This window comes from Gracilinanus agilis, chromosome 4 (genome assembly GCF_016433145.1).
Source record: "Gracilinanus agilis isolate LMUSP501 chromosome 4, AgileGrace, whole genome shotgun sequence".
Classification (NCBI taxonomy): Eukaryota; Metazoa; Chordata; class Mammalia; order Didelphimorphia; family Didelphidae; genus Gracilinanus; species Gracilinanus agilis.
Genome location: NC_058133.1, coordinates 396,564,588 through 396,588,031, shown reverse-complemented (window position 1 = coordinate 396,588,031; position 23,444 = coordinate 396,564,588). Strand labels below are relative to the sequence as shown.

The 23,444-nt window shown below is 36.7% G+C and overlaps 1 protein-coding gene across 1 annotated transcript; it reads left to right on the top strand.

The window, feature by feature from the left end:
- The first annotated feature begins 4,758 nt into the window (after positions 1-4,758).
- Positions 4,759-22,962, top strand: LOC123245641 (p53 apoptosis effector related to PMP22). The gene is made up of 3 exons (XM_044674611.1): positions 4,759-5,141; positions 20,557-20,697; positions 22,662-22,962. The coding sequence occupies exons 1-3, from the start codon at positions 4,922-4,924 to the stop codon at positions 22,883-22,885; spliced, it is 585 nt and encodes a 194-aa protein (XP_044530546.1). The 5' UTR covers positions 4,759-4,921; the 3' UTR covers positions 22,886-22,962.
- The last annotated feature ends 482 nt before the right edge of the window (positions 22,963-23,444 follow it).

Genomic DNA, 23,444 nt, shown 5'->3' with positions numbered 1-23,444 from the left:
CCTTTCCAATCCATCCTTTAGCTGCTGAATGAATTTTCCTGCAGTACAGGTCTGATCATGTCACTACTCCATTCATACCAGTGCTCTTTATTGCCAGTAGGATCAAATAGAATTTCCTCTGCTTGGCTTTTAAAGCCCTTTGCAACCTGGTTCCATCTTGCCTTTTTAACTATATAATTATTCCTATTTGTGCACTCTAAGTTCCAGCCAAGTTGGCCTTCTTATCATTCCTCACATACAACATTTATCCCTTCTGCCTACGAAGCATTCCTGTCTCCTGATTTTTGGAATCCCTTATTGCCTTCAAAACTCTGCTCCAGCATTATCTTCCATTTAATGTCTTTCCTGATCTCCCAGGCTCCTAGGGTTCTCATCTCTCTCAAAAATGTAGTATTTATTAATACTCTTATCTATGTACATGTTTCCTCCCTCCATAGAAAGTAAGTTTCTCAAAAAAATACGATTGGAAATAGAAATAAAGGGATCTGAATCATTTTTGTCCTCATAATTCCAGCATCTAGAACAGTAACTGACATGTAATTGGTACCTAAAAAAATGTTTATTGATCACCATTCAGTGCTTTGTTAGACTCTTCACCTTATAGTAATGCCCAGTGCACAAGACAAGGATATACCAACCAGGGAAGCACAAGCATAGCTATTTAATAAATTTAAACTCAGTTATAAAGTTTCGTGAGAACCTTAGTATTCAGCAATGAAGAGTTGTCACTTGGCTCTTTCTCTCTTTTGCTTGAAAATAATCAACTCTATACCCACAATATATGGGCCAGCTTAGGTACAATAACTCATGGGTCACTGTGTGGTCCAGTGGATAGAGCACCAGACCTGGAGACAGGAGGTTGTGGGTTCATATCTTGACTAGGCATGTCTTAACTGTGAGATCCTGGGCAAGTCACTTAATCCCAATTGCCTAGCACTTCCCACTCCTGTCCTGAAACTAATATTCAATTCTAAGACAGAAGGTATGGGTTGGAAAAAAAAATAGCCCAGAGATTTGTGCTTTTTCTGTTTTCATGTGTCACCTGATGAGTTGCAGAGGAAAAAATGAGGGAGAAAAGGAACACTAAGAGAAGCAAGAAGATATTGTTACAGCCAGAGATAGCCAAGATAACTTCAGAAAAGGAGAAAGAGGGAAAAGTTTCTTGTTATAGTTATTTGTATCACCTTCAGCTTTTGAATTCTTAAGCGATCAGAAATTCTACTTCTTTTATTATGACAATGGCATAGGTGGAAAAGGAGGGCTTTCAATCAAGGGCTAATGACTAAAATATTTGGTTTGTGGAATCTTCTTGTGGGGATGAGATCTGCCAGAAAGATGGGTGACTCCAAAGTATAGTGTTATCCAAAAGGGGCAAGTCCTGAAATTAAAGGGCAGCCCTCTTTAGAACTTATAAGTCATTTTTCATTAAGATTTTTGGGAAGCAGGGTGGACATTCCCAGGCTATGGAGAATGGGTCAGTGTTTGGAATTCCAAGATGGCCTACCTAAGAGGATATATGAAGGAAGATCTTATCTAACTCTACACCTTCTATGTCACCTATCAGGATGGTGAATTCATTTCCAATCAGACAGATCCATCACTGTGGAACTCAAAATGGGTTAGTATCAAGACTCATAGTCAGTGTAAGAATTTTAGGCAGGAAGAATTCAAGAAAACTATATTAAATATCTTGTAGCTAGTGATGAACATCGGCATTAAATATACAAACCTTTGTAAAATTTAAAAATACTTACTTTTTGACTGAAACTTTATCCTGACTTCAGTCATATGTTCTCCTATTTTTGTTCTGTTTTGTTTTTGTTTTTCCCAGACTCACAATTTCATTAATATAATGAATATCCAGAAAGGAAACTCCATCTTTGAATGTAGCTCAGTTCTTGTTCTGCGAATTAGAGTGGTCTGAAACACCCAGAGGATAAATTTGTGACTTGGGGGTCATCAGAGGTGGAATAGCTATTAATCCCTGACTCCAAGGCTAGTTCTCCATCCATTATACTTGTGGTTCTAAAAGTTTGATCTAGAGTCAATGGGGGTCCCTTTCATGGGGTCCATGAGGTCAAAACTATTGTTAATAATATTAAGATATTTTAATTTCTATCAGTATATATCAATAAATACCACCCCTTTGACCTGCCCTTTGGGGGCCTCAATAATTTTAAAGAAAATGGTAGCTAGGTAGCACAGTGGATAGAGCACTATGCCTGGAGTTGAGAGGACCTGGGTTCAATTCTGGCCGCAGATACTTCCTAGCTGTCCCACCCTGCACAAGTCACTTAACCCTTTTTGCCTAACTCTTGCTCTTCTGTCATAGAGTTGTTATGAAGACAGAAAATCAGGCTTTAAATAATAATGATCATTTTTTAAGAGTGTAAAGGAGTCCCGAGAACAAAAAGTTGAGAACGACTTGATGGTGTTTAAATGTCTTTCATGTTCCCCTGTAATTCTTAATACATCCCCTTCAATCTGGAGGAGCTAGGAGCTAGAAAACAACATGTTTAAAGACAAAAGACATTTAATATAAGTATAATTCATGATTTAGAGAACAGTTTCTCACAAAAGGTTCAGGCTCAGGACTTAGTCTGGATGTATTTATTGAAAAGAGAGGAGCTACAATCTCTGCCTCATTATATTCCCACACAAAATCCTGGAGGGAAATCTCTACAGCAATGCTTGGGCATGGCTCATATTTAAGGTTCCCCCAAAAGAGTTGGGTAGGGTCCTTTTTGGAAAAGGTACTTAATGTGCAAAAAACATATCATGTAAAGGACAATTATTTATTTCTAACATCACACATATAAAAAATTTAAAAATAAACGGATCTATATAAGTGCAAATTAATGCATTGTTAAAACTCATCACATTTCTGCTGTTCCAAGAGGTAAAGACAATTTCATGGGACTTCTGAATAGATATTTAACTTTCATTTCTGATTCTTATTGTTTCAGGGCTACATACAAGGTTGAGATTTTCTGGGCAGCCATGTCTAACTCTTTTATTTCCTTCAGGATCAGGATGATCTTTCTGGCTTTTTGGCTTCTAGTTTGAGAAGCAATGAAACTGAAGAAAATGTCTTCTTGGTTGGGCAACTGGTACTCTGGAATTCCAGACCTTTGGAACTAATGGGTTACCTCAAGAGTTAGAATTTTGTTCAGAGACTTGGGGTCATTCAGAAAGCTACAAAACTGGAAAGACACCCAGTACCTAGAGGTCTAGGCTTGGGTTCCCCTAGGCAACACATTTCCTTGTTACAGTTTCTACTGGGAGTGGAAGTTAAATCCCTTCCTGCCACTTGCTAGAAGTCTAAGGGAGAGATAATTCTCTATCTGGATTGGGAGACTCTAAAAGAGATGGGTGGAGGCTGTCTACAACTTTTAGAGTCACCTGAGGCTCTTTCTGGCTCAGTCACTAATCATCTGGGATAAACTTGTCATAAGGACAAATATGTAGTTGGTTCCTTATCTCTAGGTATAGCACTTGTTCCACAGTAAGAGTCAAAACCTCAATGCCTACTTCCTTTGGAGTGACCACACTTTAATATATATTTTAAAAAATAAATCTTATTCTTGTAAATATATTTTATTAATATCTTTGATTTATGACATCACTTATATTTCACTCTCCCAGAGAGTCATCTGTTATATAAATCTCCTTTTAAATAATAACTGCAAGACAGGGCAGCTACAGAATAGTAGGACAGGAAGGGGAGAGGAAAGAAAATGATAGTGAACTTTTCTAAAGTATGGGGAATCCTAGCTGTGTGACCCTGGGCAAGTCACTTAAACCCAATTGCCTAATCCTTGGCATGCTTTGGCCTTGGAAATGATTCTTAGTATTAGTTCTAAGACAAAAGGTAAGGGTTTAATAAATAAATAAAGTATAGGGAATCTCAGAAAATCAGAAGTCAGGATGGCAGCTTACTACCCAAAAGGGACCAATGAGCTTGAGCCCTTGATTTGCTTTTGCAAGAAGATTATATAGGCTATATATATATATATATATATATATATATATATATATATATATATATATGGGTTATAGGTTGCACGGAGCCTAGTTCTGCCTGTGGCACCATATCACCTCTAATTATGGGTGTTTCATCTGATATTTCAAAGAAGGATTCTCCTCCCATAGCTAAATAGGGTCCCCTTTATTTCTCCAAAGGTCAAGAAAGATGACGACAGGATAGCTTCTGAATTTGTCAATGCGATGGTTTTCCATGATCTTAGTAAGGATATAAAGGGGAAGCATCTGAATGGGAAGACCCACTTCCAAGAATAAATAAAATTTCACTGATCTAACAAGAATAAGTCCCTTATTCTAGCCACAGGCTCAGAAATGCAGAGAAACACAAACTATGACCGGATCGCTCCCTAGTTCTCAGATGACCTCTTCCGGTAACAGCGTTTTTGCCTTTTCATAAAGCCATTACTACCTAATTAATCATTTTCCATTGTATACTTTTCGAATCCTAGAATCTGTTTTCTTTCTCATCAGGAATGTTACAGAGTCTTCCTCATCTGTGCGCCTACATTGCCACCTGTCTGCACATGTGTGAAGACACAGACTGAGCTCCTGATTTTACCGCGGAAAGGACTGAATCATGTAGTTCAGTCACAGAGTGTAATTTGAACCCCGCTTGACTTGAGCCTATCCCTGGCTGAGAGCTCACCTCTGGCTTTACAGGTTCTAGCCACTGTTCTTAGTCATTAGGAATCTAGGTGGAGCTTCCTCGTTGCTGACCACAAAGCCTTTCGTGCTTACACTTTCCTCCTTAAATACTTCCCCCTTTACCTAACGTTGTCAGTTGTGCCCAGAACTCCCAGCTGCCCGCTTCTCTCTCCTTTCTGGAAGCCAGTCCCCTTTCCTCCTTTGGCCCCTGCTCCCTGGAGTGTCGGACAAAATGCTGCGCTGTGGCCTGGCCTGTGAACGCTGTCGGTGGATCCTACCCCTGCTTCTGCTTAGCGCCCTTGTCTTTGATATCATAGCCCTCTCTGGAAGAGGCTGGCTGGAATCTGATGACAATTCTCAGACTTCTTCCCTCTGGTGGCAATGTCCAGGTGACACTGGCTTTGGGGGCGCTGGCTCCTCTGATGAAAACTGCAAGAGCCTTATGGACTATGGTGAGTGGGCAGGAGGCTGGGGGAAGGCAGCCCATTGTTTAAGGGAACAGCCCTTGAGCGAAGGGAGATAGGAATTCTACGCCCAAGGTTTTCGCTTTCTCCTCCTTCCTACTTCAAAAAAAAAAAAAAAAAAAAAAAAAAAAATGGCTTCTCTGGCCAAGTTCTCCCAAGTAGAATTTGAGCAGATCCTTTAGTAATTGAAGAGGCGAGATCGTGTTGGCTCACGTTTTAAGGAATGTTTTCTGGTTTACTGATGGAGTTGTACAGACAAATTCTTTGTTTGTTTGCATGTGCGTTTCTTCAGAGGATTGTATTTGTGTTTACTGATCCTAGCGCAGTGCTTTGTACCAAATAGGTGCTAAGAAAATGTTTGTTCATTTCTTGTGGAGAGGGAATGCAAATAAATTAAGGAAACGTTGCTACAATAGTGAAAGGATGCTCGCTGATGGCAGGCTGATGGATCATCATTTTAGAGCTAGAAGGAAACTGAGGTTCACAGGTTCAGAGCTTGGGGTGTGGTGAAGTTTGGAAAGTTGTCTAAAAGGTTTGACAGGAAGGAAAGTGAAGTTGAGAAATCTTTAAGTAATTTGCCCAAGGTCATACTGGTTATGTTTCAGAGCCAGAAAACCGGAATTTATTCCAGGGAAATATCCTGACATCCTCTTTCCCAGTGTACAATGGGATTTCTCCATACAAGTATTTCGGTTCTGAAATGGATCTGGTATCTCATGAATGTGGATATTCCTTCTAGCTTACACAGATCTTAGTGAATGCTAAATTGATTGCAGAAACAAAGCAAACAACACCAGGGCTTTTCCAATTTAAAATTAAATGTAAAACTTTACCAGGTTAAAATCATTCCCTATGGGCCAAGGAGTTATAAGTTGATATTGATTACTTTGCCAGTGTTTAAATACTCCTCAATTGAGGGTAACCCTGGGCCTTCCTAACTCTGGATTGATCACTGTAGAAAAAGAAGGAAATGGCTATGTTCTTTTCCAATTATTGCCTGTTGAATTTAGATATCCTTGTCTGTTACCCCCCAGGGCTTCTTACCAGGTCATCTTTATTGAAGGTCTCATTTGTTTACCTCCTCTATAAATATTTAGAAGACCCTCTGCTACAATTCCTTCAAAGGGATCCTGGGATCCTTCAGGCAGGGGGTAAAGTGGGAAAATAAAGCCAGGGACTGGATGAATCTGTACTTTGCTAAATGTCTATGCTTTTTCCTTTAGGACAAACATTTTAAAATGTCTTCCTAAAAATAAACTGAAACCTTTATTTGCCCCTCTGTTTCAGAGAGGAATAAATTCCTTTGAAATAATATAATTCCATATTCTAATTAGAATTTTAACTTTTTGGAGGGATGAGGAGAAAAGATCTACTGGATTCCAAATGGAGATCAAGACATACTTTTGGCCATATACATTTTTTTTTTATTTGAGTATGCCTATTTACTTCAAAGTTTTTGGTTTGGCAAGAGGAGCAGTGATGAACTGGAATGGAAAGGAAAAATATTTTAAATTAAAAACAAACAGACAAAAGAGCTTTCAAAGACATTTAGCCAGAAAGCTGAACAAAAGCTATAGTAACTTGCTTAGCAAAACTGAAAAGCTCACCAAAGTAGATCCATGGAATCGAAGAAGAAGCAGTCTGTAAAGTCAGGTTCATTCTTGCTTGAGCAGGAATTCCCTTGATGTGCTTTTACCTAGACTCCTCTGATGAAAAAGGCACAATACATCTTTTTTTGGTTGTTCTCTAGTGTACTGATAGGTTGAACTCTTTTTGGTTTTTTAAATAAGGTGTGGTAGAACAAACCACAGAATAATACTTTAAATACCTTAAACCTTGAGAGAGCAAAAGTAATCAAAATTATACAAACAAGCATATATATATACATATTTTCCCTTTTTAATTTGAAAGGGATGATTGAAAATGTTTAGAATATATGTGGATTTAGTTTAAAATTGCTCTTTCAGGAAAAATCTTCTAAATTAACAAAAATAAACAAATAATTAAATAAATACATAAATTGTTCTTTCACAAAAACCCCATTTCCCCAGTCTTGAAAGGGGGTATCAAATCCTTTCTTTATGAAAAACAAGAATAAATTAGCAAGATTAGCGGTAACTTTTACAGGTCTGGTTGTTCTTATTACTTATACAAAGAGTACGAAATATGAACAATGTGCCAAAAACAGTTTCTGCCCATGACTAGGTACCGAGTCACAGTCAAGGAAAGGAGAAGGGTATTCTCCAAAGGGAGGAGATAACAACTGGGAGGAGAAGGTAGTTCATTTGAATCATCAGAACATGTCTCTGGCTATTTTAGTCACAGAATTTGTAATATTACTTCTGCTCTGATGTAGTGCTGTGCCCTGTCTTACTAGCTATGGGGTCATTTGTATTGTCTATTGTCTTCCCCTATCTATCCCCCTAATCATTCAACATCTCACCTAAATTCACAGTTACCTGAAACATAGTCATGGATACATATCATCAAAGCATATAATCATGGTAAATGTTCCCTTTTTTATTTATGAAATTTAAATTATTGGCAACTTTCCCCAGAGAAGAGATGAAACACTTGGCTCTGGTGTTCTTTTAAGTCATTTACTTCAAAGGTACAATACTATCAGAGCATTAAAGAAAAGTCAGAAACCAATCTTAATAAGCTGCTATTCAGATTCTCCTCTCTCTATTTGGAGATGTTGGGAAATGAAAGACAGAGTTCTGTAATGGAAAGAGTATTATACTGACAGGAAGCCTAGTTTTTATTTCTGGCTTTGCCACTAACTAGGCTGTATGTGACACTGGATAAGTCAATTTCCCTGAATCTTCTTTTTCTTATCTATAAAACTAAGAGTTATGGATCTCCAAATTCCCATCCAAGTCTAACATTCCCAGGATCACAGAATTTGAGAATTTAAGGAAATTCAGAAGTCATTTAGTACAAACTATAATTGAACAGGAATTCTTTTCTACACTTGCCCTAAAAAGTGGCAGTATTTGTCTGAAGACCTCTAAATGAAAGGGAATGCTCCTGGCCACTCCTTCATAGTTTAGGACAATTCTAATGATACCATGAGGAAGATATCCTGACATTGATTCCAATTGAACCTCTCAGCCATCTTAATAGGGTGGAAATCCTGTTGTTCCCAGTTTTGTCTTCTGGGGCCAAGAAAAACAAGCTGTCATGGTCCACATAAGTTCATTAAACTAAATGTTTGCAGTCTCTTCAACCAATCCTTTTATGGTATGATCTCCAACCCAATCACCATCTGAGTAACTATTTCCTGATATTCTTGAATTTATTAATATGCTTTTTTTAAGTTGTGATCTTCAAAATTGAATATAATAAAGCTCAATTGAACTAATAATTTCCCTTCATTTGGGTACTACTTTTTTGCCTGCCAGATTGCAATCCCCAGATCCCCCTAGATTTTTTTTTTCACATCTTCTCTATCCTGTACTTGTGTAATTGTTGTTGTCATTTTAACAAGGACAGGACTTTAGATTTATGACAATTACATTTAAAATTTTTAGATTCAGTCTGCTATAGATCTTTTCAAATTTTTTGGAACCTGATCCTGTACCACAGAATGCTACCTATCTTTCCTAATCTATGATATATCCAACATACCCACATTCTTCATTGGTCAGGATTTCCAAATTTGTGAAAATGGCAATTTTGAAACTATTTCTGAGATTTAGAATTGATAGAAGAAATCAAAGCCTAAATGATTTTTGATTCTTCACTTGAAATACTCATTAGTTTTTCAAAATGACTAGTGATGGTATAATGATAAAGGGCTAGCCTTGGAACCAGGGAGCTCTAGGTTCAAGTGCTGTGTAAAGTCTTTTGACAATGAGCAAACTGTTTAATTTTGTAGAGCTCCAGACAACTCTCAAAGATTATAAATTAGAGAATAGTTGCTGTTGTGTAATAATAATAGGAGGAGTTTTCATACTTGGAATGTCATAGGTTTCAAATTAAAATAATTATTGCTTTTCATCATTTTGCCAAGAGTTTCTAAATCTGAGGTTTATGCACTTAAAACAAACCTTTCTAAGTGTGTTTCCCTATAATTGATTTCCTTTATTAGCCCATGTATTTTATTTTATGCATTTAAAAACACTCTTCTGAAAAAGGGCTCACAGGCTTCACCAGGATCCCAAAGGTGTCCATGAAACAAAAGAGGTTAAGAATCTTTAACCTCTATTTCAATAGAATTGCCAGTGAGAAATGTCTATTCTTTACTTAAGTGACTGACCTGCAAAATTGTCACAACATTCTTTTCTTTTAAGCCCTCACCGTCTATCCTAGTAACATGTCTAAGACAGAAGAGAGACAAGGGATAACCTCTATGGTTAAGCTATTTTTTTTTTCAGGGTCTCCATTGCTTTTAAGTCATAGAATCAGGATACAAAGTTAGGACCAAGTCAGGAAGATCACTTTTGGGAGTTCAGATCAGTCGTTGTATAGAGATCCAGCTCTATATTTCTGGGGGTTCTGAGTGGTGTTTAGTGGCATCAGATTGACTGAGAACAGTCAGACTAAATGCTTAGCTCATAACTGCTCCAACATGCCATGGAATTTAGAGTTTATTATATACTATTTTCACACAAAGAACACAAAAAAAAACCTTACAACTGATAGAGGTTACAAGTCACACAAAAGAAAATCCTTGGAGGCTTCAAAGTAAAGATAGAACAGGGTCCAAGGCCAAATTCTAGCCGCCTGGATACCAGCAAGCAAATTCTGAGAATCTTAACTATTTTCTATAGATATCATAAATTAATTGAGTCTTGTATTTTTTATTGGGAGGACTGCACCTGGTTGGATAAAGTTTTGTCTAGATCTGACCTTCTAACTTAGAGTTTAGGGATCCTAATTTTCTTGAAGAGAAATTGTTAACCCAGTAACTGCTGGTTTGTTTAAAGCTTTCCAATGGGACTTATAGTGTTATTAAGAAAAGGTGTGGATCTGAAAAGGGGTCAAAAGAGGGGTTTCAGATTTTTACCTTAGATTACCCATTCTGTCTGCGTCTTGATATGCAGTGCAGAAAAAATCATACACACAGTTTTACTTGCCGATGATTTTGTAATGTGATCCAGATAAAATATCTATTACAGACTCTATTTCTCTAAATGACTTCCAATAGCCTCCTGGAGGGGTTGAGTTGCTTTTGGATTAACCAACCTGCTGGTACCAGAGCTTTTCAGGGCTCAGGTTACCAGGACCAAACACAAAGACTGCCTCAGCCTGGATTGGTCATGAAGGGAATCCAGATAACAGTTCCTATCCTGACCCTATTTCTCCAATTGGCCTTCCACATCCTTGGATGCTTACTAACTGTGTAACCTTAGGCATCAGTTTCCTCTATAAAGTACTTTTTCTATTATACAAGCTTGTTCCTTGTAATGATGATGTTTTGTGGGAGACTTTGAAATGCACTTTTGCAAGGGAAGTGGACTTGAGATATTTTTAAGATTTCCTGGATTGGGCAGCTGGGTGGCTCAGTGGATTGAGAGCCAGGCCTAGAGATGGGAGATCCTAGGTTCAAATCTGGCCTCAGACACTTCCCAGCTGTGTGACCCTGGGCAAGTCACTTAACCCCTATTGCCTAGCCCTTACCACTCTTCTGCTTTGGAGCCAATACATAGTATTGACTCCAAGATGGAAGGTAAGGGTTTAAAAAGAAAAACAGAAAAAAAAAAAAACAGATTTCCCAGATTCCCAGTTTTAGTTACATGCTGGTTACATGAAGGCAGGGACTGCTTCATTCTCATCTTTATATTCACAGGATCTAGGATGGTGCTCAATAAAGGCTTTGCTAAATTGAATTGGACTGAATGAGATGCAACAAGATTTAAAATGAAGCAAATGACTTAAAGAAGCAAAATAACTACTTTCTAGAAGTTAGAGCCAAGATTAAGTTGGTTAACTGAAAATGATAGCTTGAGATAGAGGGTTTTAAAATACAGTGTTAATAGTAATACTTTCTGATTGTTATAGAAATTTACTTAATCAATATTAAGAAACCATAATATGGGCATTTAGGTGGCACAGTGGATAAGGTGCCAGGCCTACAGTCAGAAAGGCCTGAATTTAAATCCCAGCCTCAGATATCTACTAGTTGTATGACTTTGGGTATGTCACCGACCCCTGTTTGCCTCATAGAAAACTGTTTTACTATTTTTGCCAAGAAAACCCCAAATGGAGTCACAAAGAATAAGACCCAGCTAAAACAACCAAATAATAACAAATAAATATACAAGCCCTGGAGAGACAAAGACTAAAACAAAAAGCCTTGGAACTCAAGGAATTTTCATTCTACTGGCAATTCACTGGTATAATTGTTATCATTATTTAAAATGTCTACCCTTTTGCTCACAAAACATTTGACCGTCATCTTCATTAGTTACACCAGTATGGTTAATTTGGTAATAAATACACAGTCTACCTAGGCAAAGTGAAGCAATGCAGTGATATTAAGGAATATGAGGGTCTTTTTTTTTTTTTAAGAAAACTGAATTATAATTTGCATTTCTGAAAACATGCAAAAAAAAATCTAGTCCAACACAATTTCACGTGATGGTTTGTTGTTTGTGTAGATAAAATGCTGAGTTGGATTTTAGTGTTCAAGCTTGCATGGACATGGAATACTCTACTCCACCCAAAGTTCCTCCCCTTCCAATCTTCTAAGAAAGGAAAGAGCATCAGGTAGATGCCTTTTAGGGAATTAATTGATGTAGGATTTAGCTTCTTAAGCAAGCTACTGCATGTCAGAGAGGGAAATTATGGAGATGAGTTTGAACCACTCCCTCTAAACAGGGAAAGCAAATGGAGAGTCATGGTGGCTTAGTTAAAGAGTACTGAACTTGGGATCAGAAAATCTTGAGACTTCCTCTCCCTGTTAATAAAGCCTTTTTGAAATTTGGAGGAAGTCGGAGAATAATAATATAAACTCACATTTCTTTTTTTTTAAGGTTAAGAAAGTATTTTTATTTGATTTGAAAATTTAAATTAATTAATTAACTTAGAATATTTTGCCATGGTTACATGATTCATATTCTTTCCCTCCTCTCCTCCCACCCCTCTCCCATGGCAATAAGCAATTCTCCTGGGTTTTACATGTGTCATTGATCAAGACCTATTTCCATATTATTAATACTTGCATTAGGGTGATCGCTTAGTTAACTCACATTTCTATAAGATGTTAAGACTTAGAAATCATGTTACAGAAATGTTGTGCTTAGGCTACGTGACTTCCCTACAGTCACAACATAGCAAGTAGAAAGTAAACTATCTCTAGGGTCTGAAATTCTGGGTTTGGATCTCGCATCTGATGCTTACTACCTCTGTGACCTTAGGCTATTCACTTGGGTCCAGTTCCCTCACTAGCAAGGTAAGGATGTTGACCTTCAAAGGTCCCTTCGAGTTCTAAATCTTTGAACCTGTATATCAGAAGCAGGTCTTGAACTTGCTCCAAGGCTCAGCCTCTAGATGCAATATGACCTTGTCTTTTAACAACATAAAAGTCGAATTGCCTTTTCTACTTTATAAAAGGTTAATAGATTAAAAACATCACCAGTGAATCTGATAATTGCCTCAGTAGCTAAAATAAATTGATGGTTGTCTCATTCTTCCCTTCCTGGTGTTCTACAGGCAGCTCTGCATTTCCTCTACTAAACCATGTTGTTATTGTGGTTATTGTTCAGTCATTTCAGTCATGATCAACTCTTTGTGACTCCATTTGGAGTTTTCTTGGCAAAGAGACTAAGGTGCTTTGCCATTTCCTTCTCCAGCTCATTTTATAGATCAGGAAGTTGAGACAAAAAATATTGAATGACTTGGCCGGTGTCATACAATTAAGTATCTGAGACTGGATTTGAACTCAGGAAGATGAATCTTTATCACCAACTGCCCTATGAAGTCATCTCCTCTTTCAAAATCTCAAACATTTATTTTTCCTTGGTTGTCTATGTATATCTTTGAGGCCTGACATGGATTCTGTCTTGCAAATCATGAAAGAAAAGTACCCATCATATCTATTATGTTTAAACTCTGGTATTGATTCTACATTTTTTAGTAGCTAGTTTCTAAGTTTTTAAAAACAATTTTAAAAATTGAGACCTTATGTGCTAGTGAAACCCTACTTTCTAGATGTACTCATATGCATTTAAATCCTAACAAAGCCAGAAGATGTCTTTATTGATGAATATCTGTAGCTATTGCATATGGACATTTTTTTAAACTACTTTGATATTGATGCTCCCTCTGGCCTGAGAGTCATATCTTGGATAGGAGATAGAGACTGTACAGGGATTTAGTCCTGAAGATTATGCAGGCGTGTCAGGTAGATCCTTTCCTTCCACCTTCCCCCAGCTTATTCAATGGCAAAGAAATATCTTTGTGAGATTAGAAAAGAGAATTAAATTTGAGTAGGGTATAAGTCCTAAGTTGATTAAGGTAGCAGCAAGGAACCCATATTCATTTTTTGAGTAAGAGACGCTATTTTTGCATTCAGTTGTCTTTGCTATTGGGTTTAAGTATTATCCTTAGCACCATCCAGCTGGGAGCTCTGCTGAAGTCTATTCCCAAATTACAAACTGCCAACTGGACATGTTGAACCAGATGTCCTACAGACATCTCAGACTCAACATGTACAAAACCGAAACTTAAGATCTTTCCTCACAAACTTATCTTTCTGATGAACTTCTCTGCTTCCGCTAGTAGGATACTATCATCTTCCACTCACCCAATTTTGCAACCTCTGTACCATATTGGACTCCACATACCATATTGGATCTCACAAACTCTACATCTTATTTGTTGCTGAGTTCTCTTGTTTCTACCTGCATAGAGTCTTCTATCTCTCCCATTCTTTTCACCCACATAGCTAACACCCTAGTTCAGGCCCTCATCACCTCTTGCTTGGATTATTGCAATAGACTCCAGATTGAGTTCCCTTCCTGAACTTCTCACTCTAATACACCTTCCACATAATGGCCAAATGGGACTTTCCTATAGTGTGGATCTGACCACATCGCTCCCCTATTATTAGGTAAATTCCTATGGTTCCCTATTACTTCTAGGTACAAATAAACAGTCTTCTGTGACTTTAACCTATTTTTCCAGACATATTTCCCATGAATCTGTCTTGAATACTATGCTCCTTCCCACCTCCCCTCAAAAATTAGCCTTCTTTTATATCTCCTGGTCTATACTTCCAACTGGCTGTCTCCCATGCCTCTGAAGTCTGCTCTCCTCACCTCCATCTTCCAAAGTTCAAATCTTGCCCCAGACATTTATTAGCTGTGTGACCCTGAGCAAGTCATTTAACCTTGTTTACCTTAGTTTCCTCATCTATAAAATGGGTTGGAGAAGGAAATGGCAAACTACTCAGTATCTCTACCAAGAAAACCACAAATAGGGTCAGAAAGAGTCAGACATGCCTGAAAAATAACTGAATAAGGACAAAATTTCCTTCAAGATTCAGCTCAAGCATGATCTTCAACATCAGGATTTCCAAACCATTTTGGGGGTAAACCAAGTTCAACAACTTTTTCATGGATCCCTTTGGAAATCTGATAAAGCCTATGGATTCCTTCTCAGAGTAACATTTTTAAAAAATTGAAGGAAACGCTAAATCTTAGAGATGAGTGAAATTACTGTTGTAGTTTTTACCCATCCAAGTTCACCAACACCCTGAAATCTCTCCATGGTCTCCAGTTTAAAGGTTCTTGTTCTACACAAAAATGGTTCAGATTATTGCCTATCTCCCATACTCCAGTTGCCAATGCTTTTACCCTACAGATTAACTTATATCTAGTTTGTGTATGCCTATATATGTACATATTATCAGTCCCCTCTTTCTTTCTTCCCCTCTACCCCCACCAATTGTAAGCTAGAGGACAGGAATTATTTCACTTTAGTATCCACAATCCTAGCACATAAGTAAACTCTTAATAAATGCTTGTTGATCAATTTTTCTTTAAGTTTCAAGGTTTAAGTGTAAAGAAGTCATAATCTCTTGAATTGACAAAAATGTATTAAATTTTTTCATGGAAGCAGTGAGAGGTTACATAATACCTAACATCTAGGAAATGAAATCAACTCATTAATTTTTTTTGAGGGGGCTCAATTCTTTTATTGAATTGCTCCAAAGCTATTTAATTAGAATGATACTTTAGATTTCAGAATCAGATTCTGCTTCCCTGAATGAAGTAATTGTTACCTCCATTAAAATTAAGGTAATGTTTATTCAAAGATTTTCATTAGCAGGGTTACAGAAAAAACTAGAAACCACCCAGATATACAACAAGAGGAGATTGTGGTTTAAATAAATTGCAATACATTAATATAATGGAATGGGATATGATTGGTATAAAAGAGAGACCTGACCTCTGAGCCAGGTAGACCCCTGACAAATTCTAGTTTTGTGATTCTGGATCAGTTACTTAATTTTTTTGTTCCCTGGACAACTGTCTAAGACTACAGAGGAGAGGTGTGGGTGGGGGAAGGGAGAGACACAGAGAGAAAATGGTCAAGTAAAACTGACAAGCATTTAGAAGAACTGAAAAAAATGTTATTGTATTTTATATATTGAAATTTGGTTCTTTAAAAATAAATAATTACTAAGCAAGTATTATTTGCTTTGACATTTAGAATTGTTTCTGATTAAGAAAAATTAAATAGCCAACAAGTAGACATGAATAATTTTTTTAAGTGAGGTGGTGTGTGCATTTATGTGTATATTGATTTAATGATTTCCTAGTTAATGGACAAGTACTTAATTTCTAAGTTTTGCTTCTTTAAAAAAAAATTTGGCTGGGTAGCTCAATGGATTGAGAGTCAAGTCTAGAGATGGGAGGTCCTGGGTTCAAACCTGACCTCAGACACTTCCCAGCTGTGTAACCCTGGGCAAGTCACTTGACCCCCATTGCCTAGCCCTTACCGCTCTTATGCCTTAGAGCTAATACACAGTATTGACTCCAAGATGGAAGGTAAGGGTTTTAAAAAAAAGTGCTGTTATAAAAATTTTTGTGTTATGTTCAATCTCTCTTTTTTGTCATTTCCCTCTCTTTGGTATCTACCTAGCACTGGGACCTCTTGTTTAGAGGGGGTAAACATTTTAAGTCACTCTTTAAACACAATTCCAAATTTCTCTTTCATTGTTTACTGGTAGAATTTTGCTGTGAGCCAACTTTGCTGTGGTATCAATGATTCAATGCTATTCCCCTTTGAACCCTGACCCACCACACCCCTTAGTCCATGGATCTGTTTGATCTGTGCCAATACAAATCCTCTGTATACATGAAGCAATCTGGGTTTATGTATATTTTCAGTAAAAAGTTTGCAGTCAAAATGACAGCTCTTGACTAGATCATTTCTCCATTAGTACAGCTGAGCAAAGGATTGAATAAATATATATAAAATATGTATTTATTCACCTTTACAGCTGTGTAAAAAATTGAATTTTTAGCAGCAACTATTCTAAATACACTCAAAGAATATGTCATTCGAAGAATAATCCTAAGGTGATCCATATTGAAAAGGGCAAATATCTCTTGATTTGTTTTGTAAATTTGGGTTTTAATGTTTTTGTTTTTTATTTTTATTTTTTATTTATCTATTTATTTTATTTAATATTTTAGCATAACATGGAATATAGTTGATCTAATGAATTAGGTTAGCTCAGGTCACCCAATTCATTAGATCAACTATATTGAAAGAACATCTAGGACTTAATCATCTTAATTAGCTGCTTCTACCCAGTTCATCAGCTAATTGCTCTATTATCCTTTAATAATAAGTGGACATGGAGGTTCGAATTCTGTGAGGTTCAGGAGTGGTTAGCAGATGTTCTCGTGTGTGTCAGTCATCTCAAAAAGTCATTTTTAGATGAATGAGCCCCATTAATTAGGCCTTAAGTTAAGACGTAGACTGTGTGTGGGTCTGTGTACACAGGCATGTATTTTTTATATCTGTGCCTATATCTCTATGTATGTGTTTATCTAACAACGACAATCTTAAAAAAAAAATCCCTTATGAAATGATCACACTTGGCTCTATTTCCAACAGGCATGTGCAAATGTAATCTTTGTCAGTGTCTATCATACAGGCAGAACCATAAAGAGAGGTTCTAAAGTTCGTCAGGACTGGATCCACCCTAGTTCAAGTTTGATGGCTGTTAGACCTCCAGAGCCAGATGTCTGCTATCTCCCTTTGGGAGGCGACATCCAGTGCCTGAGTTACCCTCAGAGTGAAGAAATTTTGTCTCATATCCAGGCTAAACTTTTTGCTACCCCAAAAGCCCATTTTGGCTTGCTCTGTGGCTATAGATCACTGTCCTCCCTGTAGAATCTTTGTAGAGGGAGATATTCCTCCCTCACCTGAATAGAGACATTCCAGCAATTTTCTGCACAGTTTGCTTTTAATGCAAATACCCATAAACTGAATGTCACTGGGGCAAAGTGAAGGAAAAATAAAATGTTCATAAAACATTGACATTAATAAAACTTAACAAGGAGGGCAGCTAAGTGGCTCAGTGGATTGAGAGTCAGGCCTAGAAATGGGAGGTTGTGGGTACAAATCTGGCCCCAGACACTTCCTAGCTGTGTGACCCTGGGCAAGTCCCTTAACCCCCATTGCCTAGCCCTTACCACTCTTCTGCCTTGGAACCAGTACACAGTATTGATTCTAAGATAGAAGGTAATCTTTTTTTAAACTTAAAAAGCATTAACAAGTAGACTCAATATTAACAGTATACTCAAAATATGAACAGTAGTGTAATTAGTTGTGCTTTAACTAAGCCACACATTTAGAGATGTGTGTATGTTTGTATGTATGTAAAATATACAAAATATACAAATGAAAAATATAAAATGTACAAAAAAATTACAAAATATTAGAAATTGGCAATGTGATCGTTTCACAGAGTCTTCCTCCTTGAAAAAGCAATAGTCTCTAAAGCTGTGGCAGCTGGACTGAGCATCTTCACCATCTTCAGACTGAATAAACTCTTCTGATTTCAAGTCCAAGTCCATTCATTCCTAGAACATTAGTTTAGATTTTGAAGAGATCCTAGAATTTCAGAGTAGGATGGGATCACAGCAGCCTTCTAGTCTCATCCAAATACAAAAGAACTCTATATTCAACATCCTCAACTCATTGACACTTTATTGAAGGACGTATTACCAGTCCCTTTCATAGTTTCTCTGATTTGCTATATTCCTACCACTTCTCTACTTTGTTTTGGATGTGGAGGGCCTGGTGAATATCAAATACAGAAAAGGGGACACTTCTTTGGCCTTTATACACCATGCACTCAAATCTCTCCTTCAGGAGAAAAACATTTTTTTATAAAACATACGAAGTATGCTAGCAATTGCTGTGTTTTACGATGGAAATTTATTTATATTAAGTTTTTATTTAGCTACCATGCGGTACAATACATTCATACCTAGAAATATAGGTGCATCCCAAGTCACCATAGTTGCAGAACGTCCTAAAACTTGAGACATAATGACATGCAATGTATAATGTGCCCAATCAAAACTTCAGGGCAAGATTGACTGCCATATTGTATTTAGATTCACTGATTATTTCTCTTTCGAGTATGATGATGTTATTGAATAAAAATAAAATTTTACATGTTACTTTAAAAAATGGAATTCAATGTTGTTAATTTGAAAGGGATAATAATTGTTAAATCCATTACTGTAAACCGGTGCCAGTTTAAAAGTAAAAATGAGGCAACTAAGTTTCTATTTATTACAAACTGTAACTTGAGTTATTCCAAGGAGGATCTGCCCTAGGAAATGCTGGCTAGAATAGCAAGATTTAGGATACAGTTTGCAACCTACACATCATATGAATCTTCACTAAAGGTAAACACAACTAGAAGCATTATCCAAAACCTGAGAATATCTTAACTTAATATCATACCTGAGGATAACATAATAATGATACTGTGCTGTTTGCTATACTTCCAGAAAGATATAGCAACCTAAAAGGAAACAGAAGAAGGCAGATCTTATGATGAGGCTTCCATATAAAATGAAGATTAACTTTAAAAAAATCAGTCCAGAAGATATTCATTTTAGATTACCCAGTGACGAAAAAAACATGCAGTTTTCATTTTGTGTTAATAATTGTTATTGCATGTTTCTTGCACACACAATATTTCATCTTCTTTCTCCAGGCTTATCACAGGCTCTGTCTCCCTTGCCTGGAATGCACTCTATCTTCATTTGTACCTCATATCTCTAGCTTCACATAAAACTCAATTAAATGCTATTTCTGATCTATCAGCTTAGTGCCAACTCCGCCCTAATATTACTTTTTATTTGCTATTTATCTACATGTGTTGAATGTGGTTTCCTCTGTAGAGTTCAAACTCCTTGAGATTATTTCCTTTTTGGCTCTGTAAATCCAATGTGTTAAGCATAGTGCCCAGTGCCTGTGTGGATTTGGAATTAGTATTTGTTTGATTTCGACCAGACCTATGGGATGTTAGGAAATGATTAAGAGGGAGAGATGGTATAAAATTCTCTTGGCTCAGGGAAAGAAACACTTCTCCCAGAAATATATGGCAAGTATTGGGGGGGAGGGAGTAAAGGGAACAGTAAAAGTCAACATGAGACAATAGAGTGCTAGACTTGGAATAAAAGACATCCAGTATCATTTCAGCAAATCACTTAGCCTATTTGTGCCTCAGACAACTCCCTAGTCCATATCTACTGAGTCATAGACTGCAGATTGGGTCCAAGCTGGTGAAAGGACAAAGGGATAATTCTTTGATAAAACTTCAACACCCTAGTTCTCCACACTGATGAAATCTGTGAGCCTTCATCTATTCAGGCAGGGACAGATAGGGCCACAGGTTGTTTGTTCTCTTAGACTCTGCCAGCTTAATGAAATAAGGGTTGCAGTATTCTCTTTCTTGACTCTAGACTCCCAGTGATGTGGTTATGATCTCTGGCAACAGAGTACAGGTCAAATACATGGGTTTTGAAATAGAGGAAATATCATTTTCCTAGACTGCTTTTCATTGTTATACTTGCATTTTTTTAATTTTTGAAAATTTCCCTCCTCCTACCTTTTCCCCTTCCCAAGAAGATAGGTAATATGATGTAGGTTGTACATATATTATCATATAATACATACTTCCCTGTTCATCATGTAACATTTTTGGCCAGGGTAAAGGTAATCATCCACCTCCTTAAAGAGGAGAAGGGGAAGTGTGGGAATGACGATGAAGAAATAAAGAAAGAAAATAGTTCCTTTGCCTTCCAAAAAATCTAATGGAAGACGTTAGATTACTCAGTGTTTCAATAAGCTAGCCTTGATATTTTTGCAATCTTATTTGTTATTAAATATTGTCTCTCTTTTTTTTTTATGGTAGCCTGGGGAAGAGCAGCGGCTGCCACTCTCATGTGTGGCTGCATCATTCTCATCATCTGTTTCGTCCTCTCCTTCTTTGCTCTTTGTGGACCACAAATGCTTGTTTTCCTTCGCGTGATTGGAGCCCTGCTGGCCCTTGCTGGTAAGCTAATGTTTGAAGAGTAATTTTCTTTCCTAATATCTATGAGCATCAACAACTTAATGTGTCTCTTAAAAGAGAGACAGCATTCCACTATAGTAGAGAAAAAGTTCTGCCTCCAGACTCAGATCACAGTTCTGCCAGTTCTACCTATTACTTTAGGCATCTTATTTAACCAGTTGGACCCTCAGTTTTCTCATCTGTAAAATGAAAAGGCCAGATCAGATGACCTATAAAGTCCTTTCAGCTCTAAATTTATGATTCTATTTTTGGAAACAACACAGGGGACCCAAGACTAGTGACACATTTTTATACTACTTTGGGGTTTACAAAGTAATTTCACATTCATATACCACAATATATTTAAAACTTCTCTGATGGATAAGCATCTATTTTTTTCTACTTTATTGCCATTATAAAAAATTCCATAAACAAAATATTTTAGTTTGGACATTCTGTCATTGCTCTCCTTGGGGTAATTGTCTCATAGTGATACTCTCGGACAAAGGATATAGACATTTTAATCAGCATCTTAGCATAATTTCAAATTACTATCCAGATAAGTTGGCTCAAATTTATAGCAAAAATTTTACCAGCAGCATGTTAATGTTTAATTTTTTTCCATAACCCTTCTGCTATTGACTATATCTGTCTCTTATCCTTTTTGCCATTGTACTGGTCATGAGGTAAATCCTCAATCATTTTGCCTTGTATTTCTTTTATTATTAGTGATCTGGAACAAACTTTCTTAGCGTTTGTAATAGTTTGTAATTCTTTTGAGAACCCTTTATTCATATCCTTTGACCATTTCTCCATTGGGGCTTTTAGCATTACATATTTCTAATTGCTTACATACATGTTGATTATATGGTGCTCACATGTTAATATCAGACAAAGGAGGAATTTTAACAATGGCATTTCTGAAGAGTCCAATATTTAAGATAGATAGACAACTAGCATAAACATGAACAAAAGCTACCCCCCATAACTAAGTGGTCAAAAGTTGTGAATAGTGATCAAAAAAGTGCAAACTATTAATAATTATATGAAAGTTTGCTCCAAAACACTAATAATATAACAGTAAATCAAAACAACTTTGAGATTTCACTTCACATTCAACAAATAGATAATGATGACAAAAGATGAGAAAAGTCAATCTTGGAGAGGTTGTGGAAAGATAGATTCAATGAGGAATTTTTGGTGGCCCAGTGAGTTGGTCCAATTCTGAAAAAGAATTTAGAACTGTTTAAATAAAATAATAAAAGTGCTTGTACACTTTTATTCAAAGATTCTACAGTTTAGGCACATACAGATACCAATGACAAAAAGAAATATAAATATGTCAAAATATTTATAGCAACATTTTCTGTAAAGACCTAGAAACGAGGTAGATTGGCTGAAGAATAGTCAAATTGAGGCACCTGAATATAATGGAATATTCTGATCTCATAAGAAATGATAGCTCTGAAGAATACAGAGGATCAAGGCAAAGACTTTTAAAAAATCAGATGAAAACAGAAATAAGCCAAACTGGGAAAATAACATACACAATGACTACAACAACATACATAAAAACAACAACAAAATTGAAGCTGAGTGCTGTGATATTTTAATGACCAAGTTTGGCCCTAAAGGAGGAGAGCATGAGATATCATTTATCTCCTTTGTTGAGGTAGGGGATTTGGGGTGTGGAGAATTGCATATAACATCAGCATTTTTAGAAGTGTTGGTTAGTTTTTCCTGCTATGTGTAAACCACTGTTCTCCAATAATTCTTTTGTATTCACTTAGCTCAGTGCAAGGTATATAATAACTGCTTAATCAAGGGCAACTGATTGGTCAATATATTCTTCCATAGAATAGAATTTATATTTATACAAGGAAAGAAATATTAAAGATGAGAAAACTAGAGGGGGTTTTTTCCTATTCATTGAATTGGTTTTCTTTTTGTTTTTCTCCTACTTTTAGCTGTATTTCAGATAATCTCCCTGGTTATTTATCCAGTGATGTACACCCGGCAGTTCCTCCAAGCTGATATTGTTACCAGGTATTATTACAACTGGGCTTATGGCTTTGGCTGGGCAGCTACCATTATCCTCATAGGCTGTGCCTTCTTCTTCTGCTGCCTCCCCAACTATGAAGATGATATCCTGGGCAATGCTAAACCTAGGTATTTCTACACATCATCCTAAGAGCTGAGAGTAAAAGCAGAAGAATATTGATACTACTTTGACAACTGGACTCCAGAGACAGAAAGACACTCATTCCTTTCCACACCATACTGAACTGATATGTCTACAGAGACATGCAAAGGATTCAGCTGTTTTTGAGCAATTTTTTAAAATACCATAAAAATTTGAGATAAATGCCTTAAATGGTTTTATATTTTTGTATTCATGTTTCAAGGGAATTATTGTATTAGATTTTCCTTGTTCCTTTCAATTCATTGCTGAAAACATGCCAAAGTTCCCCAAAATCTCTCTTTAAAATTTATGTCATTTGTAAAAACATTATAAACCTAAAATAATCATTGTATAAAAACAGAAACTGGAATTGCTTTTGACAGTCAGGTAAGGATTCTATTCATCCCTATTTAATGGACTGGATTTCCTAAGATGGGCCAAGGGAGAAAGAGAAGATATTTTTAAAGTTAGCAATAATTGTTCTCAGCTGAATATTTTAAGATATGCAAAATACGTTTTTCCAATTCATCTTTTTATCTCTTTAAAAAGGATGGTGATAACCTTCACC